Genomic DNA, 15,089 nt, shown 5'->3' with positions numbered 1-15,089 from the left:
GTACTACTCTCCATTTTGTCAATTGGTTTTGTGGTGGAATCTCAACTTTTTTTTTAATTATGATGTCCTGTTGATTTTGCCGGAGATTGGATTGTGGTGGAGCAGTTGTGTGAATCGGTATATACATTGATGATCCATCCCTCTTTGCCCCCCTCTATAGGCAAGTCAAACAGGAAACTGAACCATCTTCTTCATCGGTGGATCAAAAATCACGACGAGCATGAGGCACGATCGATGAGGCCATACTTCGTGGTTTGGTCAATAGCCCGTCATTCTTTGGGTCGTTGGCGGACTCATAGCAGCTTGCCGCTTTTTCTGCATCCTCTGAATTTGCTCCAAGTTTCCTACCCATCCTACAACATACAAAAATTTCAGATATGAAACACCTGATTTCAATTCGTTTGCTTTTAGAATCTCATTTTCGTATACTAGAGAAGTTTAGAATATTGCTTCGTAAGTATGTTGAACTCTGGTACCTAAAGTAGGGTCTAGGCCTCTGAGCTGGAGCTCCCTATGTTCTTGGCAGAGAGCACACCACTCGCATAAGAAGTGAGTGATGCAATCCGGAGCGGGGCTTTCGGGCAGGTCGAACTTGTTCCTTAGCTTTTTCCGGTATGTGCACGATAGCAAGCATGGCACAAAGATGCACAGCATGATCAACATGTAAATCAGTGCATTGGCTGCACAAGCTGTAAGAATGACAACATAAACACCACACCAGCCGTTAATCAGACCAGTATTCTAGACGTTAGTATTGCTAATTACGAAAGTTGAACATTGATTCAGTCGACTTACAGCTTCGACCATTATTGACGATCTCTGCAATCTGACCGAACGTCCAGCATGGGCACAATAGCGTCATGATAGCTGAAATAATCACAATAAGAAATATAGTGATGGTGTCAAAATTTCATATAGAAAGGCCAACAGACCACGATTAACCACACCGGTACTGTCTCCAAACTTTCATCTTACCTCGTTGTAAGTAGAATTGGAACCATTTAATATAATTCATATATAGTTTATATTCTTCAAACAAGTAGTAGGAACTAAATGAAGATGAATTAAATTGGGACTTGGGAGTACCATTTGGGGGATCCTCCATGCACTCGAAGAGCCCTGTTTTCCAAGTTCCATCGATGCCTGGCAGAGGCAGCAGCACTGGTACGTATTCAATGTTTTGGATGGGTACTCCTGTTTCAGCAAAATGACTGTTACAATGCAACGCCGGCAGGAGTTGATTTCTTGCGGTAGAAGCATGATTATAATACTGCAGCTGCAGCTGCAGCTGCTGATGAGGAACAATTTGGTAGGCAGCGGGAGGAGGGAAAAGCACTTGGTGTGAACTATAATAAATTGCATCAGCAGAAGCATCTCGATGGTGACGATGATGATAATGGTGAAATGCGTCGGCCGAAGCAGCTCGGTGGTGATGAGGAGGAGGATAATATGAACGTGAAGGCACGTGCGCGTTGTAATTATGGTGAGGCCAATTGTTAATCTGCTGGTGCAAGATGAGATTAGCACTATTGAGGTTTGAGGGTGGGAACTGTACTACATGTAATGGTCGGGCTTGTTGATGATGATCGTGATCGTGGTCATGATATTCCTGATGATCAAAGCGTGATGTCCCGGCATTTTCATGGGAAGAGGAAGAGGGGTTTGCCTGATGATTATCGGCGTCGGGATCAGGACTAGGTCGTATGTTAATAATGTTGACGTGGGAATTTATATTAGAGTTATTTGGAGGGGGGAGTTGTTGAGGTTGGTGGTGATGGTGGTGGAGTTTTTGTACATGTACATGTAGTGCCGCTAATTTTGACGTTTGAGGGTGGAATACCAGCGGCGCCGCCTGATTTGGTTGATCTTCCATTTGATCGTTTTGTTCTTAAGGACTTCCTATATATGAGATCAACCTAGGGCGTCCCTTTGTCCTGGGAACAGGGGTTTGACCATCAATGGTACCCAATGGACAAAACAATTTCGACAAGTACTCTTTTATATACAGACGAGAAAACTAAGGACAACCTATCACTTTACTTTTCTATCCATACACGCACACATTATCAACACGGTTGACAGCAAAGACGCATTGACTCCAGCTAACTAGCCTCTAAATATACATAATTGTCTGAGATAATGAAAATTATAAAACACAAAATTACCTTTTGTTCTAATTTGAATGGAGAGAATTAAACTCATATGGAAGGGATGATCATATTGCTTTGATTAATTGGTCTAATTCACGTATGCATCTTTGATATAAAAGATTTCATTTGGATAATTTTATACATCATTGACACATAATGTTGTCATACTTTATCAATTACAAGTAATTATTTATTTAACCTAATGAAATTACCAACTTGTATAAAAATGAATATGTCAACTTACCACTAGACCTAGCTTGCGGCTGCACACGTTGCATTCAAATCTTATTAACATTCCCAAATACAAGTTGTGATTCTGGCTGAATTTATGTGTGTCTGGAGTCAACAGGCTCGGAAATTCGGACCGTTCAAGAGAGAGAGAGTTTTGAGCCGTTCAAAGGCTTGGTTTTGTGTGGAATTGGTCAGTGGAATAGGCTAATGGGAGCTGCAAAATTTAAATTAAGTGGTCCGAATTTCCGAGTCTATCGACTCCAAACACAGATCTGGAGAGGATCTCAATTCCCCAAATAAAAGACTCCAGCAACCATCAAAACAAAATGCCGTTCTTTTGAATTTTCAATACATGAAAATGGAAAATCGTCCAATATTACAGCAGTAAGGAAGCCATACATATTCATAGTATCCACAATTATCAATATACGAAAGTAAATATAACACAGAAGAAAGAAAGAAAAACAAAAGTCTTGAGGCATGCATAAGTAAAGTAGTAAACGCAAGTAGAAGTCTGCAAATGGTTGTGATAGTTCATCACAAACATTAATTTGTTTGAATCAATATTGACTCATATTTTGGTTCATTGGAGGCATCATCATATTAACCTTCGGCTGCTGCAAGCTGGGATTCCTTTGCACATTTCCTATCCATCCGATTGAAGGGTCAATCCCTCTGACTTGAAGTTCCCTGTACTCTTGGCAAAGAGCGCAGGGTTCGCAGAATAAATGGGTGACCCAATCGGGTGCAGGGGACTCGATTAGGTTGTATTTGCTGCGCAGCTTTGTACGATACGTGCATGACATTATGAATGGTACCCCAATGAACGCTGCAATCAATCCGTAGAACAATCCGCTGGTCGCACATGCTACACATTAATATGGATATGTACATCAATATCGCAAGCACAACTCGGGTTAGTTCTCACATCAAGTCAAATCTTGTAACATGATATGAAGTTCGAATATTAGATATATGTTTTGGAATTTAACTTACATGATGTGCCGTTATCCACAACCTCTGCTATCTGGCCAAACGTCAAGCATGGAACGAAAGCCGTTGTGAGAGCTGAAATGTCATAGTAATGTTTTTAATAAATCTGCATTCATAGTTTCATAAATATGATAACTAGCTATACATTGGATGTGGAAGGAGAAATAATAAGGGTGTGACTGTTTTTGAGTTCAAAGTGCTTGACAATAAAACACTTTTGACGCATTTGGAAAAATAAAGTTAAAATTTCTTTTGTGTTATAAAAGCACTTTCACTTTCTGGAGAACATTAGGGAAGCACTCGAAAAAACTTCAATTTTTAGTAACGTGCGTGTTTCTAATAAAGTGTTTTTTACAAATTAAAGCAGTCACAAACAAGCTCTAAGATATGTATGTATGTATGTACGTACGTACGTACCATTCATTGGATCATCCATGCAATCAAATAACTTAGAACTCCAGGGCTCAGTGCCAACATTCTGCTGGTAAGGACTCGGCTGTATTGGAACCCCTTGAGCAGCATAACCATTATTAGGCTGCTGTTGTTGGTATTGTTGATTCTGTGTGGAAAATTGCACTGCCGGCTTCTGATATTGTTCATTATAATTCGTTGGAGATTTGGGAGGATATAGTGCTGGAGACTGGGGAGGATATTGTGCTGGAGATTGGGGAGGAAATTGTGCTGGAGATTGGGGAGGAAACTGTGCTGGAGGTCGTTGGTTCCCCATGCCCATTGGTTGTGGTCCTTGTGGAGGGTAGGCCGCCCCAGGTTGGTTAGGCACATTTGCATACATGGGATTAGGGTTTGGATTGGTTTGCATATTATTCTGGGGTTGGGGTGGAAACTGTGCAGGCCTAGGCTGCTGATAGTTTGCTTGTTGGTGGAATTGTGGGTTTTGTGGTGGGAACTGTTGCGGGCTTTGAGGAGGGAATTGCGCTGGCTGAGGCGTTGGAGTCTGGTAGGGGTTTTGTTGTGCAGGACCTTGTGGTGGTGGGAACCCTACCGGCTGAGGCTGGGATGGCGGTAGTTGCTGGAGGACTCCTTGCTGTGATTGTGGTTGTGCTTGTGCTTGGGGGTCATAATTATTTTGAGGTACACTGGGTGGCGGTTGTGGTGTTGGTTGGTATTGATCTTGTTGGTTTTGGTCTTGGCTGGTGGTTTCAGGCACTTGTTGGTATTGAAATTGTTGATCAGCTTGTAACTCATACTCCACCTCCACCTGAGGTTGGTAGGGTTCATAATCACCCTCGAACGCAGACGGCTCTCCTTCTGGATTTCCCATTAGCCTAGCTAGCTACTCCCTCTCTAATTTTCTTTTTGATGGGATCTCAGAGAAATAGAGATATATAGAGACAGGGAGCTGCGGATGAAAACAATAGTTGCATGATGTACATTAATATATATATGTGTATATAAATATATGTGCCACTCCAACTAATGAAAGGAACATGTTGTGCAATGGAGGAAGCTTCTTACTAATTAACAAAACCCTACTTGTCGGATTTCTATCGGGATATATATCAAAGTCATACATACAAACAGCTATTTACAAAGCTATTGAAAGTCAATGATCTTACGAGAAAAAAGAAATGCCTAACAAAACAAATAATTTTAACATGGATGTCCAACTTAATCACATGTACACAGTACAACTCTTCAATGAAAGTTAAGTTTACTTGGTCAAATTTCTGATAGAGACTTTACTTTCTTCTACAGATACCTTCTTTACGTGAGAGAGGGGATAGATTATATGGATTTGTTCAACTTCAATACTTATCGTGGGAAAGTCGTGGTGCTCGCTGTATAGTGTCTGGTGGATAATAATGCAGTGCATGGAATTGCAGAAGAGTTTACTTTGACCAGAATGTCATTAGATTCTTGCAAAATGCAGAAAAATGCTGGTAGCTAGTGCAATGTGTCTACAAATTGTAAGACAAATTTTGGTTGCTAGTGGAGGAGTTGACCCACCAAACTATAATCTCTAGTGAAGAACATAACTAGGTTGACCTTAATAGTGGTTTATATATTCGTTGAGCACATGGCCTCTTCAACCGCACGAAACATCCTAATTAAAATCAATGGGAAAATCATATTGCTTCAAGAGATCCTTGTTAACTACCCAATTTAGTTGAATGTTTCAACTAATATGTATTTATAATATAATTATGTATATGCACATTTTTTGAAGAGGGATTCTGCTCCACTGTAAATGGAAAGGGATACTCGACAATATATCATATCAGGACAATTGACAATAGGTACAACAACATTCATTGGTGTAGTAAACTACAATTACTGTCACCAAATATATTGTCCATATCGATATCATTGAACACAATATTGACATGATAACCACAAAATGAATGACGAATCGAGTATCTACTTCATGAACAATAAAACAAGATCCCTCTTATATGAAGTTTCCACACACACATGTTTATAGTACTTGTATTAAAAGAGAGTTCTAGTGGCCAAATTATATATAGCAACAAAGGAGAAAAAGGAGTGCACGCTATATTCATTGGTTCCACATACAGTAACAATTTTCTCTCTACAACTGAGTATTACATTCACACTTTCTTCCCCGTTGCTGCTATAAGTTGGCCACTAAAAATATCTTTTAATACCAAGTACCAAGTCGGTTTTTATAAGACAAGTGGTTTGATAGAGAAGTCATCGACATATTAATTTAAATTTTCTCAATTTTTTTATGGAAATGAGGTAATTTATAACTGCAATTTGCATTATATTCTACATTTCATGAATGCATATATAATTTCTGGAGTTCTGCATATCAGACGAATATTAATTGCAGTTGCGGATGCTTTTCTTTTCAGTCAGGATAATTAATTAATATTAAAAAAAAGGATAATTAATATTTCCAAATGGTTAGTTTTCTATCCTGGAAAGAATAAATCCATATGTTTCGTGACTTACATTATATATTCAATATTCTAAAACTAAAAAAATAAAAAAAATAAAAACTTTTAATTAACCAATATATATGCTTCTTAGTTCCCTATAGTCGAGAAGATAATTTTGAAAAATGAGGATTTAGACTATTCTTTCCTATAGGAAAACAGTGTCACGATATAGCACAAAAAAAGTTGGCCTTGAGGCAAGCATGCATGCATACCCCGGCCCAGCTGACAGTAGATGTACATAAAAGTTTGCAAACGGTTGAGAAGAGTTCATCACAAACAGTAATTTGTTTTGAATCAACATTGATTCATATTCTGGTTCCCTAGAGGCATCATCATATTAAACGGTGGCTGCTGCTGATGTAAACTTGGATTCCTTTGCACATTTCATATCCATCCGATTGAAGAGTCAATCCATCTGAACTGGAGCTCCCTGTATTCTTGGCAAATAGCGCAGGGCTCACAGAAGAAATGGTGACCCAATCGGGTGCAGTGGACTCGATTAGATTTGTACTTGCTGCACAGCTTTGTACGGTACGTGCATGGCATTATGAATGGTACATATAACAAGGCTGCAATCAACCCGTAGAACAGTCCGCTGCTCGCACATCCTGTGACGAGAACACTTAAAATTAGGTTTGTAGTCTCTGAACAGATTCAAAGGTTTGTATTGATCATTATGCTTTTGTCAAAGAGACTTGTTTACGAGCTAAAACGAAGAAAAAGAGCACAAACGGCCTATTTTTTATACACTAAGCCACAATTGGTAACCCTAGAAGCATATGCTTAACGAATATTCTTCTCATTCAACTTTTTTTTTTTGGAGCAAACGATAATATCTTCGCTAAGGAGTGGGGAAGTGGGCTAAGTCCTACAATGAGCTCGTCATAGTAATGTGGTTTAACTACGCATTTGGCGGGAATCGAACTAAAACATCTTACTTACAAATGAAAAGAAATACTACTAAGCCGTAGTACTAAGTAGCACACTTCTCATTCAATCTTATCAATGCGTTGCTGCCTTTGTCTTGTTGTCAATGGAGAGGTTTGGAGTTTAGATGGAGCTGGGGTGGTTTGATCAGTTGTGTGGGTGGCTTCATGAGGTGGGACAATGGACTTTAAGCTCTGAACTATGTCTCATTATAGAAGTCTTTGAAATCAATAAACGTTAAAGAAAAACACTTGAAGTCACTACTTTGAAACAAAATTCTTGTTAACCTTTATCAATTTGAACATGCACAAGTGATGAGTTTTTTTTTTTCTCCAATTGAACTCTTGAAGCGTGTTTTTTTTTTTTTTTCTCTATAGAACTTATTGTTGTAAGTTAGGTTTTTTTTTTCATTTATTTATTTATTTTAATGGAGTATCCCCTTTTGACCTCAAAAAAAAAAATCAATGAACAAAGTTAACCAGGGGAATGCAAAAGGTCAAAAGGAAATGAGGAATCGCAAGATAGTAAGGATAAGAGTATACAAAGAGTGAACAATTATGTATACAGTATAAAAATTTCCTCTCTATCACTGAAGATAGCATTCACACTTTTGACCACTGAAGATAGCATTCACAAAGAGTGAACAATTCTATATACAGTATAAAAAATTCCTCTCTACCACTGAAGATAGCGTTCACACTCTTTTTTCTTCATTGTTTCTATAAGTTGGCCACTTGAACATCTTTTAGTACAAGTGTATACCAAGTCGTGATAAGACATGCAAGTGGTTTGATAGAGAAGTCATGGATATTAATTTAATCCTCTCAATTTGTGATGGAAATGAGGTAATTAAAAACTGCAATTGACGTTTTATTTTACATTTCATTCATGCAAAATTTATGGAATTCTCTACAAATCCTAGCCGTGCCTAATGATAATTAATTATTAAAAAAATACTGTTAAAATGACGAAAATACCCTTGTTTTATTTGATGCATTATTTTGGGATACCTTTTAAGTTTTTTGTCTTGGGGGCATTTTTGTCCAAATCTTTTGTTAAAGCTTGGTGACACCAAAAACAATATTCACCTTTTGTGTTCTCTTTATATATAGACTAGCATTTATGCATGTGCTCATGCTCGTGCAGAAGACAGTTTTTGAATCACGACATGCTACGCTCGACTTACACGTTTTAAATGTATTTATATGCCTAAATTGATAGAAGGAAAGTCAAATATTTAAAGTAAATGAATAATATTAGATCATGCTAGAAGAACCCCTCATAAACCAATTAAAGTAGCTGAATCCACATAATAAAATCGATATCTATAGAATTTATATTAAGAATAGAGAAAATAATATTTAATAAACAACTTATTGCTAGCCCATTGTGAGGCTAGGCCCATCCCCTCCCCTTTAGTATAGATAATATCGTATGGTAAAAAAAAAACAATCATTTGGCAACTAATTTAATCACATTATTATCTGCGTGCGAAAGACATTTTTTATAACCGGCATTACACGGCTCTGAACAGCTGATTGAATCACATTATTGCTAACCTATTGTAAGGTACTAATTATAAAAAATAAAAATAAAAATTTGTACAAAAAAATAATTATTAAAAAACACTGTTAAAATGACGAAAAGATCCCTGCATTATTTGATGCATTATATTAGGCTGCCTTTGAAGTTTTTTGTTTGAGGGGCATTTTTGTCCAAATTTTTTTGTTGAAGCTTGTGACACCAAAAACTACTATTCACTTTATTGTTGGTTTTATATATAGAAGATAGCCTTCATCCACGCGCGTGAGCGCGTGCAGAAGGTATTTTTTGAATCACGGTGTGCTACGCACGACTTACACGGTTTAAATGTATTTATATGCGTAAATTGACAAAAGGAAAGTCAAATATTTGAAGTAAATGAATAATATTATATCATGCTAGAAGAAACCCCTCATAAACTAATTAAAGCAACTGAAACCACATAATAAAATCTCTCTATATAAAATTTACATTAAGAATAGAGAAAATAATATTTAATAAACAACTAATTGAATCACATTATTGCTAGCTCATTGTGAGGCTAAGCTCATCCCCCTCCCCTTTAGTGTATAATATCGTTTGTTAAAAAAAATTCACTTGATAACTAATTTAATCACATTATTTTCTGCGTGCGAAAAACCTTTTTTATGACAAGCATTATACGCCTCTTAAGATGTTTTGAACGTGTTTAAAAATAATGAAAATAATATTGAATGAACAACTAATTGAATCACATTATTGCTAGCCTATTGTGAGGTAGTAATTTTATTAAAAAAAATAACAAAAAAAATTAATTATTAAAAAACAGTTAAAATAACAAAAATATCCTTGCCACATTTGATGCATTATTTGGGTTGAATTCTCATGCAATGAATATAATTAAAAATTAATAAAATAGTTAATCAGCTTGATCAATGATTGATGTTGATGTTCATAGTCATGCAATGAATATAATTAATAAAATAGTTAATCAGCTTGATCAATGATTGATGTTGATGTTCATAGTCATGCAATGAATATAATTAAAAAAAATTAATAAAATAGTTAATCAGCTTGATCAATGATCGTTGATGTTCAAATGTGTAAGTACTAAGAACACATATTTTTGTGTATATAAGGGGTTTGTTAAAGTCAAAGCTTCTAAAGTGCTTATGTATATAATTAAAGAATTAAATATAACCCAACTTACGAAACTATAGTTCATCTCATCCTCTATAATTAAAAACAGAGCAATTTTTTATTTTCAAACCAAAGGCCTTCCAGTGTACTAAGAATACGAGTGTCACAAAACAATTGGTTCAATACTTAAAAAATAAAAACTTTTAACCAATTATTTTGTAACATTTGGTGCAGGCTGTGTTCTTGAGTATACTAAAATTTTTCTCTTTTATCAGACTCAAGTGATCAAAGATGACATGTGATGTGACTTTTTGCACCTTTATAAAAAAAATTCATTCAAATATTAAAAACATATTCAAACATACTCTTAACTATATTTATAACTTTCATAGAAAAACTATATAACCAAATATTTGCATGATCAAATTTATGACCTAAATTAGCAATGCCGTCTATCCTATTGTTGATTGTTCATATTTTCTATTTTGTGGGTTTTTTTTTTAATCTACCTTTCGCTCAAGTCACCATCACCTAGGCATAAACCTAGGAGCTGGAGTCAATGGTTCATTTTTCATTTTTGACGTACGTAAGGAGAAGCTAGGGATCGTTTAGAAATACTTTTAAAATGACTGAAAATGTTTCTTAGTGAAAATAAATCTGAAACCAATCTCAGTACAAAATCCAAGTAGATCCTAAAAAAACACTTAAAGTGCAGCCTGCAAGAAGCACAAATATGGTGCTTCCTAAACAAACAATTGAAGGGCTTTTGGCAACCAAAATCAATTTTACAAAAGCACTTTCAATTACTTAACAAGTCGTTTCAAATGAACGCAATTCAGTATATGACGCTTTGATAAATTGAAAAAATAGAGAAAATAATAATAAATGAATAGCTGATTGAATCACATTATTGCTAGCCTATTGTGAGGTACTAATTAAAAAAAGTACAAAAAAATTAATTATTAAAAAAACAATGTTAAAATGACAAAAATACACCTGCCACATTTGATGCATCATTTTGGGTTGCCTTTGAAGTTTTTTATTTGAGGGGCATTTTCGTCCATATATTTTTTGTTGAAGCTTGTGACACCAAAAAGTACTATTCACCTTTAATGTGAGCGCATGCAGCGTTTTAAATGTATTTATATGCGTAAATTGACAAAAGGAAAGTCAAATATTTGAAGTAAATGAATAATCTTAGATTATGCTAGAAGAAACCCCTCATAAACCAATTAAAGCACTGAATCCACATAATAAAATCGGTCTTTATAAAATTTACATTAAGAATAAAGAAAATAATATTTAATAAACAACTGATTGAATCACATTATTGCTAGTTCATTGTAAGGTTAAGCCCACCCCCTCTCCCTTAGTGTAGATAATATCGTTTGTTAAAAAAAATCACTTGACAACTAATTTAATCATATTATTATTTGCGTGTGAAAAACATTTTTTATAATTGGCATTACAGGCCTCTTAAAATGTTTTGAATGTGTTTAAAAATAAAGAAAATAATATTAATTGAACAGCTGATTGAATCACACAATTGCTAACACATTGTGAGGAATTAATTTTTAAAAAAGTACAAAAAAAATTATTATTAAAAAACACTGTTAAAATGACGAAAATACCTCTGTCACATTTGATGCATTATTTTGGGTTGCCTTTGAAGTTTTTTGTTTGAGGGGCATTTTTGTTGAAGCTTGTGACACCAAAAAACACTATTCATTTTAGTGTTGGCTTTATATATAGATTTGAAGTCATTTATTACTTTAATTACTCTTAGGCCATGTCTGGTCGACCAATACATGGTTTTGGTGATTCCGTTCCTTTCAAACACTCTCTTTGTATCCTTTCTGTTGATCACTGTCTAGTGTCTGGTGGATAATAATGTAGTGCATGGAATTGCATAAGAGTTTACTTTGACCAGAATGTCATTAGACTCTTGCAACAACAACAACAAAGCTTTTTCCTACTAAGTGAGGTCGGCTATATGAATCTTAGAACGTCATTGCGCTCGGTTCTATGTCATGTCCTCCGTTAGATCCAAGTACTCTAAGTCTTTTCTTAAGGTCTCTTCCAAAGTTTTCCTAGATCTTCATCTACCCCTTCAGCCCTGAACCTTTGTCCCGTAGTCACATATTCGAACTGGAGCGTCAGTAAGCCTTCTTTGCACATGTCCAAACCACCGTAACCGGTTTTCTCTCATCTTTCCTTCAATGTCATTAGATTCTTGCAAACGCAGAAAAATGCTGGCAGCTAGCGCAATCCAGATTTGTATTTTGAAAAGGTCAATAATATTAGTACGTCGACTATTTCTATGAACTTGCTTAATCATTGACCTAAGCAAATTACGTATGCTGCGTTATTCAACCACTAATAACTTCCTAGGTTGAGCAATTTTCTATATATGAACTAAACTCATCCTTGCAGAAGGCCACCCCTCTCTCAACTCATTTCACACTTGGGCCTTCTTGTTTCCTTTAGTTTAATTAAACAAAAAGATCAAAATGCATCCTAATTACAACAGTGATCCTAAACAAGCTCCACAAGGAGGAGCATATGGTTATCAGCAGGCGGCGCCTCCACAGGCAGCAACTTACGGCTACCAACAACAGGGGCCGCCACAATGGACAACAGGTCTTTGTGGTTGCTTTGAAGATCCTGGCAGTTGTAAGTCCCAATAATTAATTGACCCTTTTATCTATAATGTCATCTCTGCTAATATGTTAGGAATCTCAATTTAATTCTTATTGATTTAATTAATTTTTCCATGTTAATATGATTGTGATTAATTAGGCATGATGACATGCTGCTGTCCCTGCATAACCTTTGGGCAAAATGCTGAGATTATAGATAAAGGAACAACATGTAAGTCAACCCTGACTTCTTAAATGAGTTGAATTAATCATATGGTAATTTAGCAATATAATTTGATGATGCATGCCTTAATTTTATTAATTTGTTACATACTATGTATTGCAGCGTGCGCTTTCGGGGGTTTAATCTACTTTGCTCTTGCCTATGTGGGGTGTGCTTGTTTGTACTCGTTCTCCTTTAGATCCAAACTGAGAGGTCTCTATGCATTGCCTGAAGATCCATGTGCGGACTGTTGTGTCCATTGCTTGCTTCCTTGTTGTGCTATTTCCCAGGAGTACCGGGAGCTCAAAAACCGCGGATTAGACCCCTCCATAGGTAACCTAAACCTCATATTCGTAGCTTCGATTATGCATGATTATTTTGCTTATAATATATTGATCTTCAATGTCAATTTGTTTTCTTTGGAATATTAATATACACAGGTTGGATCGCCAATGCTCAGAAAATGAACCAAGGTGGAAACCCTGCACCTCCATACGTCACACCGGGAATGTACCGTTAGAGTTCCCGACTTGCCATATTGGTTCTTCTTCGTCTTTGTTTCGTTCTATGATCAAGAGTGTGATTGATTGTCTAGTTTCATTTCCAGTTCATGAATTTCTTTGAATTTGAATTAATTTCTCAGACGCAACCTGCAACTGGAATTTCATATGATATTGTGAACACGGAAAATTCCTGAAACGAAAGAGACAAGAACAACGACGTGCACAAACAAATATTTGTATTTGATGATTTTGGGTTACAATCTCTCTCTATTTTGATCCTCTGATTCGATCTCCGTAAGGTGTTGATTGGTTGGTGTTTCGTTGATCCAAGGGCCGTCGAGGCTTGATCTTGGATGAACAGTTGGAAGTTTCTTCAAGGGGCCGTGGGCTTGATCTTTGAAGGTGGATTTGAGCGGATCTTCAAAGGGGCTTTTGGGCTTGATCTTTGAAGAACAGTGACGAACGGATCTCCAAGGGCTTTTGGGCTTGATCTTGAAGAACAGTGATGAACGGATCTTTAAGGGCTTTTGGGCTTGATCTTGAAGAACGGTTGGATGTGTGGATTTGTCGACGTTGTTGATCCAAAGGGCCGTTGGGGCTTGATCTTGGATGAACGGATGATGAACGATGGTGCTTTCTTCAAGGGCCGTCGGGGCTTGATCTTGAATTGGTGGATGGTTGATCCAAGGGCCGTCGGGGCTTGATCTTGGAAGAACAATGAACGAAGAACGAAGAACGAAGAACACTTTCTTCAAGGGCCGTCGGGGCTTGATCTTGAATTGGTGGATGATTGTTGATCCAAAGGGCCGTTGGGGCTTGATCTTAGGATGAACGATGAACGAAGAACGCTTTCTTGATTCTTCGGGAACCTGGATGCTTGAGAGCTTCGGAGTTTCAGAGCTTCAGAGCTTCAAGAGTTTTGCCTAATGATTTTTTTTGGTCTCTTTAAAATGAATGAAATAGGCTTGTATTTATAGAATTTTCCAAGGCCTAATTTTGAATATAATATCCCAGATGAAATAAGTCGTTTCTGCCAGGTGTTGACACGTGTCCTATTTGATGACTTTTCCAACTCATTTCAATTTTCGTTGAGTCACACGCTACGTGTAAAATTTATGTAATACATGAGCGTTGACACTTTAATTTATCGGTCAACATTTATTTACCGAAATTTCGATGTCTACAAATGCCCCCACTTCAAGGCGCGTCGTATACATGTGCTTGTCATGTGTAGGAGATGCGTTTTGAAGTCCCCTACTGTAGATGTCGATCCAAGGGCCGTCGAGGCTTGATCTTGAATTGGGCTGGAGATTTCTTCAAGGGCCGTTGAGGCTTGATCTTGAATTGGGCTTGAGATTTCTTCAAGGGCCGTTGAGGCTTGTTCTTGAACTTTTGTTTGAAATTTCTTCAAGGGCCGTCGAGGCTTGATCTTGAAGGTTGAAATTGGACCACAAGGAGCTTCATGTGGTAGATGATCTTTGGCTTTGGTAGTGGGTGAATCGGCACGTATTTTGTTGCGCTTGTTGACTTTCCACAGCTTTGATCTTGAACTGGGTTGGAGGATTTTCTGGATTCCTCCAATTGTTGATTTTCCACAGCTTATTCTTGAACTAGGTTTTGATTCAAGGGTGGTAGACACTTAATCTTGAATCGGACTTGTGATTTCCTCAAGGGTCGTCGAGGCTTGGTGTTGAATTTGGTTGGAAACTTCTTCAAGGGCCGTTGAGGCTTGATTCTTTGAAGGTTGACTCGAACACATGGCAAGCAGGCACGAGGTAAAGGTGGCAACCTGTTTCTTTGTTCAATCTTTCTAATTCACACCTGAGCAGTTTGGTCAA

The 15,089-nt window shown here is 36.9% G+C and overlaps 3 protein-coding genes across 3 annotated transcripts; 1 reads left to right on the top strand and 2 right to left on the bottom strand.

The window, feature by feature from the left end:
* Positions 1-26: 26 nt before the first annotated feature.
* LOC103409845 (uncharacterized) lies at positions 27-1,954 on the bottom strand. The gene is made up of 4 exons (XM_008348632.4): positions 1,087-1,954; positions 796-867; positions 477-689; positions 27-353 (listed from the first exon to the last, which is right to left on the bottom strand). The coding sequence occupies exons 1-4, from the start codon at positions 1,871-1,873 to the stop codon at positions 259-261; spliced, it is 1,167 nt and encodes a 388-aa protein (XP_008346854.1). The 5' UTR covers positions 1,874-1,954; the 3' UTR covers positions 27-258.
* Positions 1,955-2,697: 743 nt separating this feature from the next.
* On the bottom strand, positions 2,698-4,760 carry LOC103409775 (uncharacterized). Its single transcript, XM_008348566.4, has 3 exons — positions 3,792-4,760; positions 3,378-3,449; positions 2,698-3,249 (listed from the first exon to the last, which is right to left on the bottom strand). The coding sequence occupies exons 1-3, from the start codon at positions 4,654-4,656 to the stop codon at positions 2,942-2,944; spliced, it is 1,245 nt and encodes a 414-aa protein (XP_008346788.1). The 5' UTR covers positions 4,657-4,760; the 3' UTR covers positions 2,698-2,941.
* A 7,548-nt stretch (positions 4,761-12,308) lies between these two features.
* Positions 12,309-13,392, top strand: LOC103409776 (cell number regulator 2-like). The gene is made up of 4 exons (XM_008348567.4): positions 12,309-12,559; positions 12,686-12,757; positions 12,872-13,081; positions 13,189-13,392. The coding sequence occupies exons 1-4, from the start codon at positions 12,397-12,399 to the stop codon at positions 13,266-13,268; spliced, it is 525 nt and encodes a 174-aa protein (XP_008346789.1). The 5' UTR covers positions 12,309-12,396; the 3' UTR covers positions 13,269-13,392.
* Positions 13,393-15,089: the final 1,697 nt, after the last annotated feature.

The sequence above is a fragment of the Malus domestica genome, chromosome 06 (genome assembly GCF_042453785.1).
Source record: "Malus domestica chromosome 06, GDT2T_hap1".
Taxonomy (NCBI): domain Eukaryota; kingdom Viridiplantae; phylum Streptophyta; class Magnoliopsida; order Rosales; family Rosaceae; genus Malus; species Malus domestica.
This window is presented reverse-complemented; position numbering and strand designations above follow the sequence as displayed.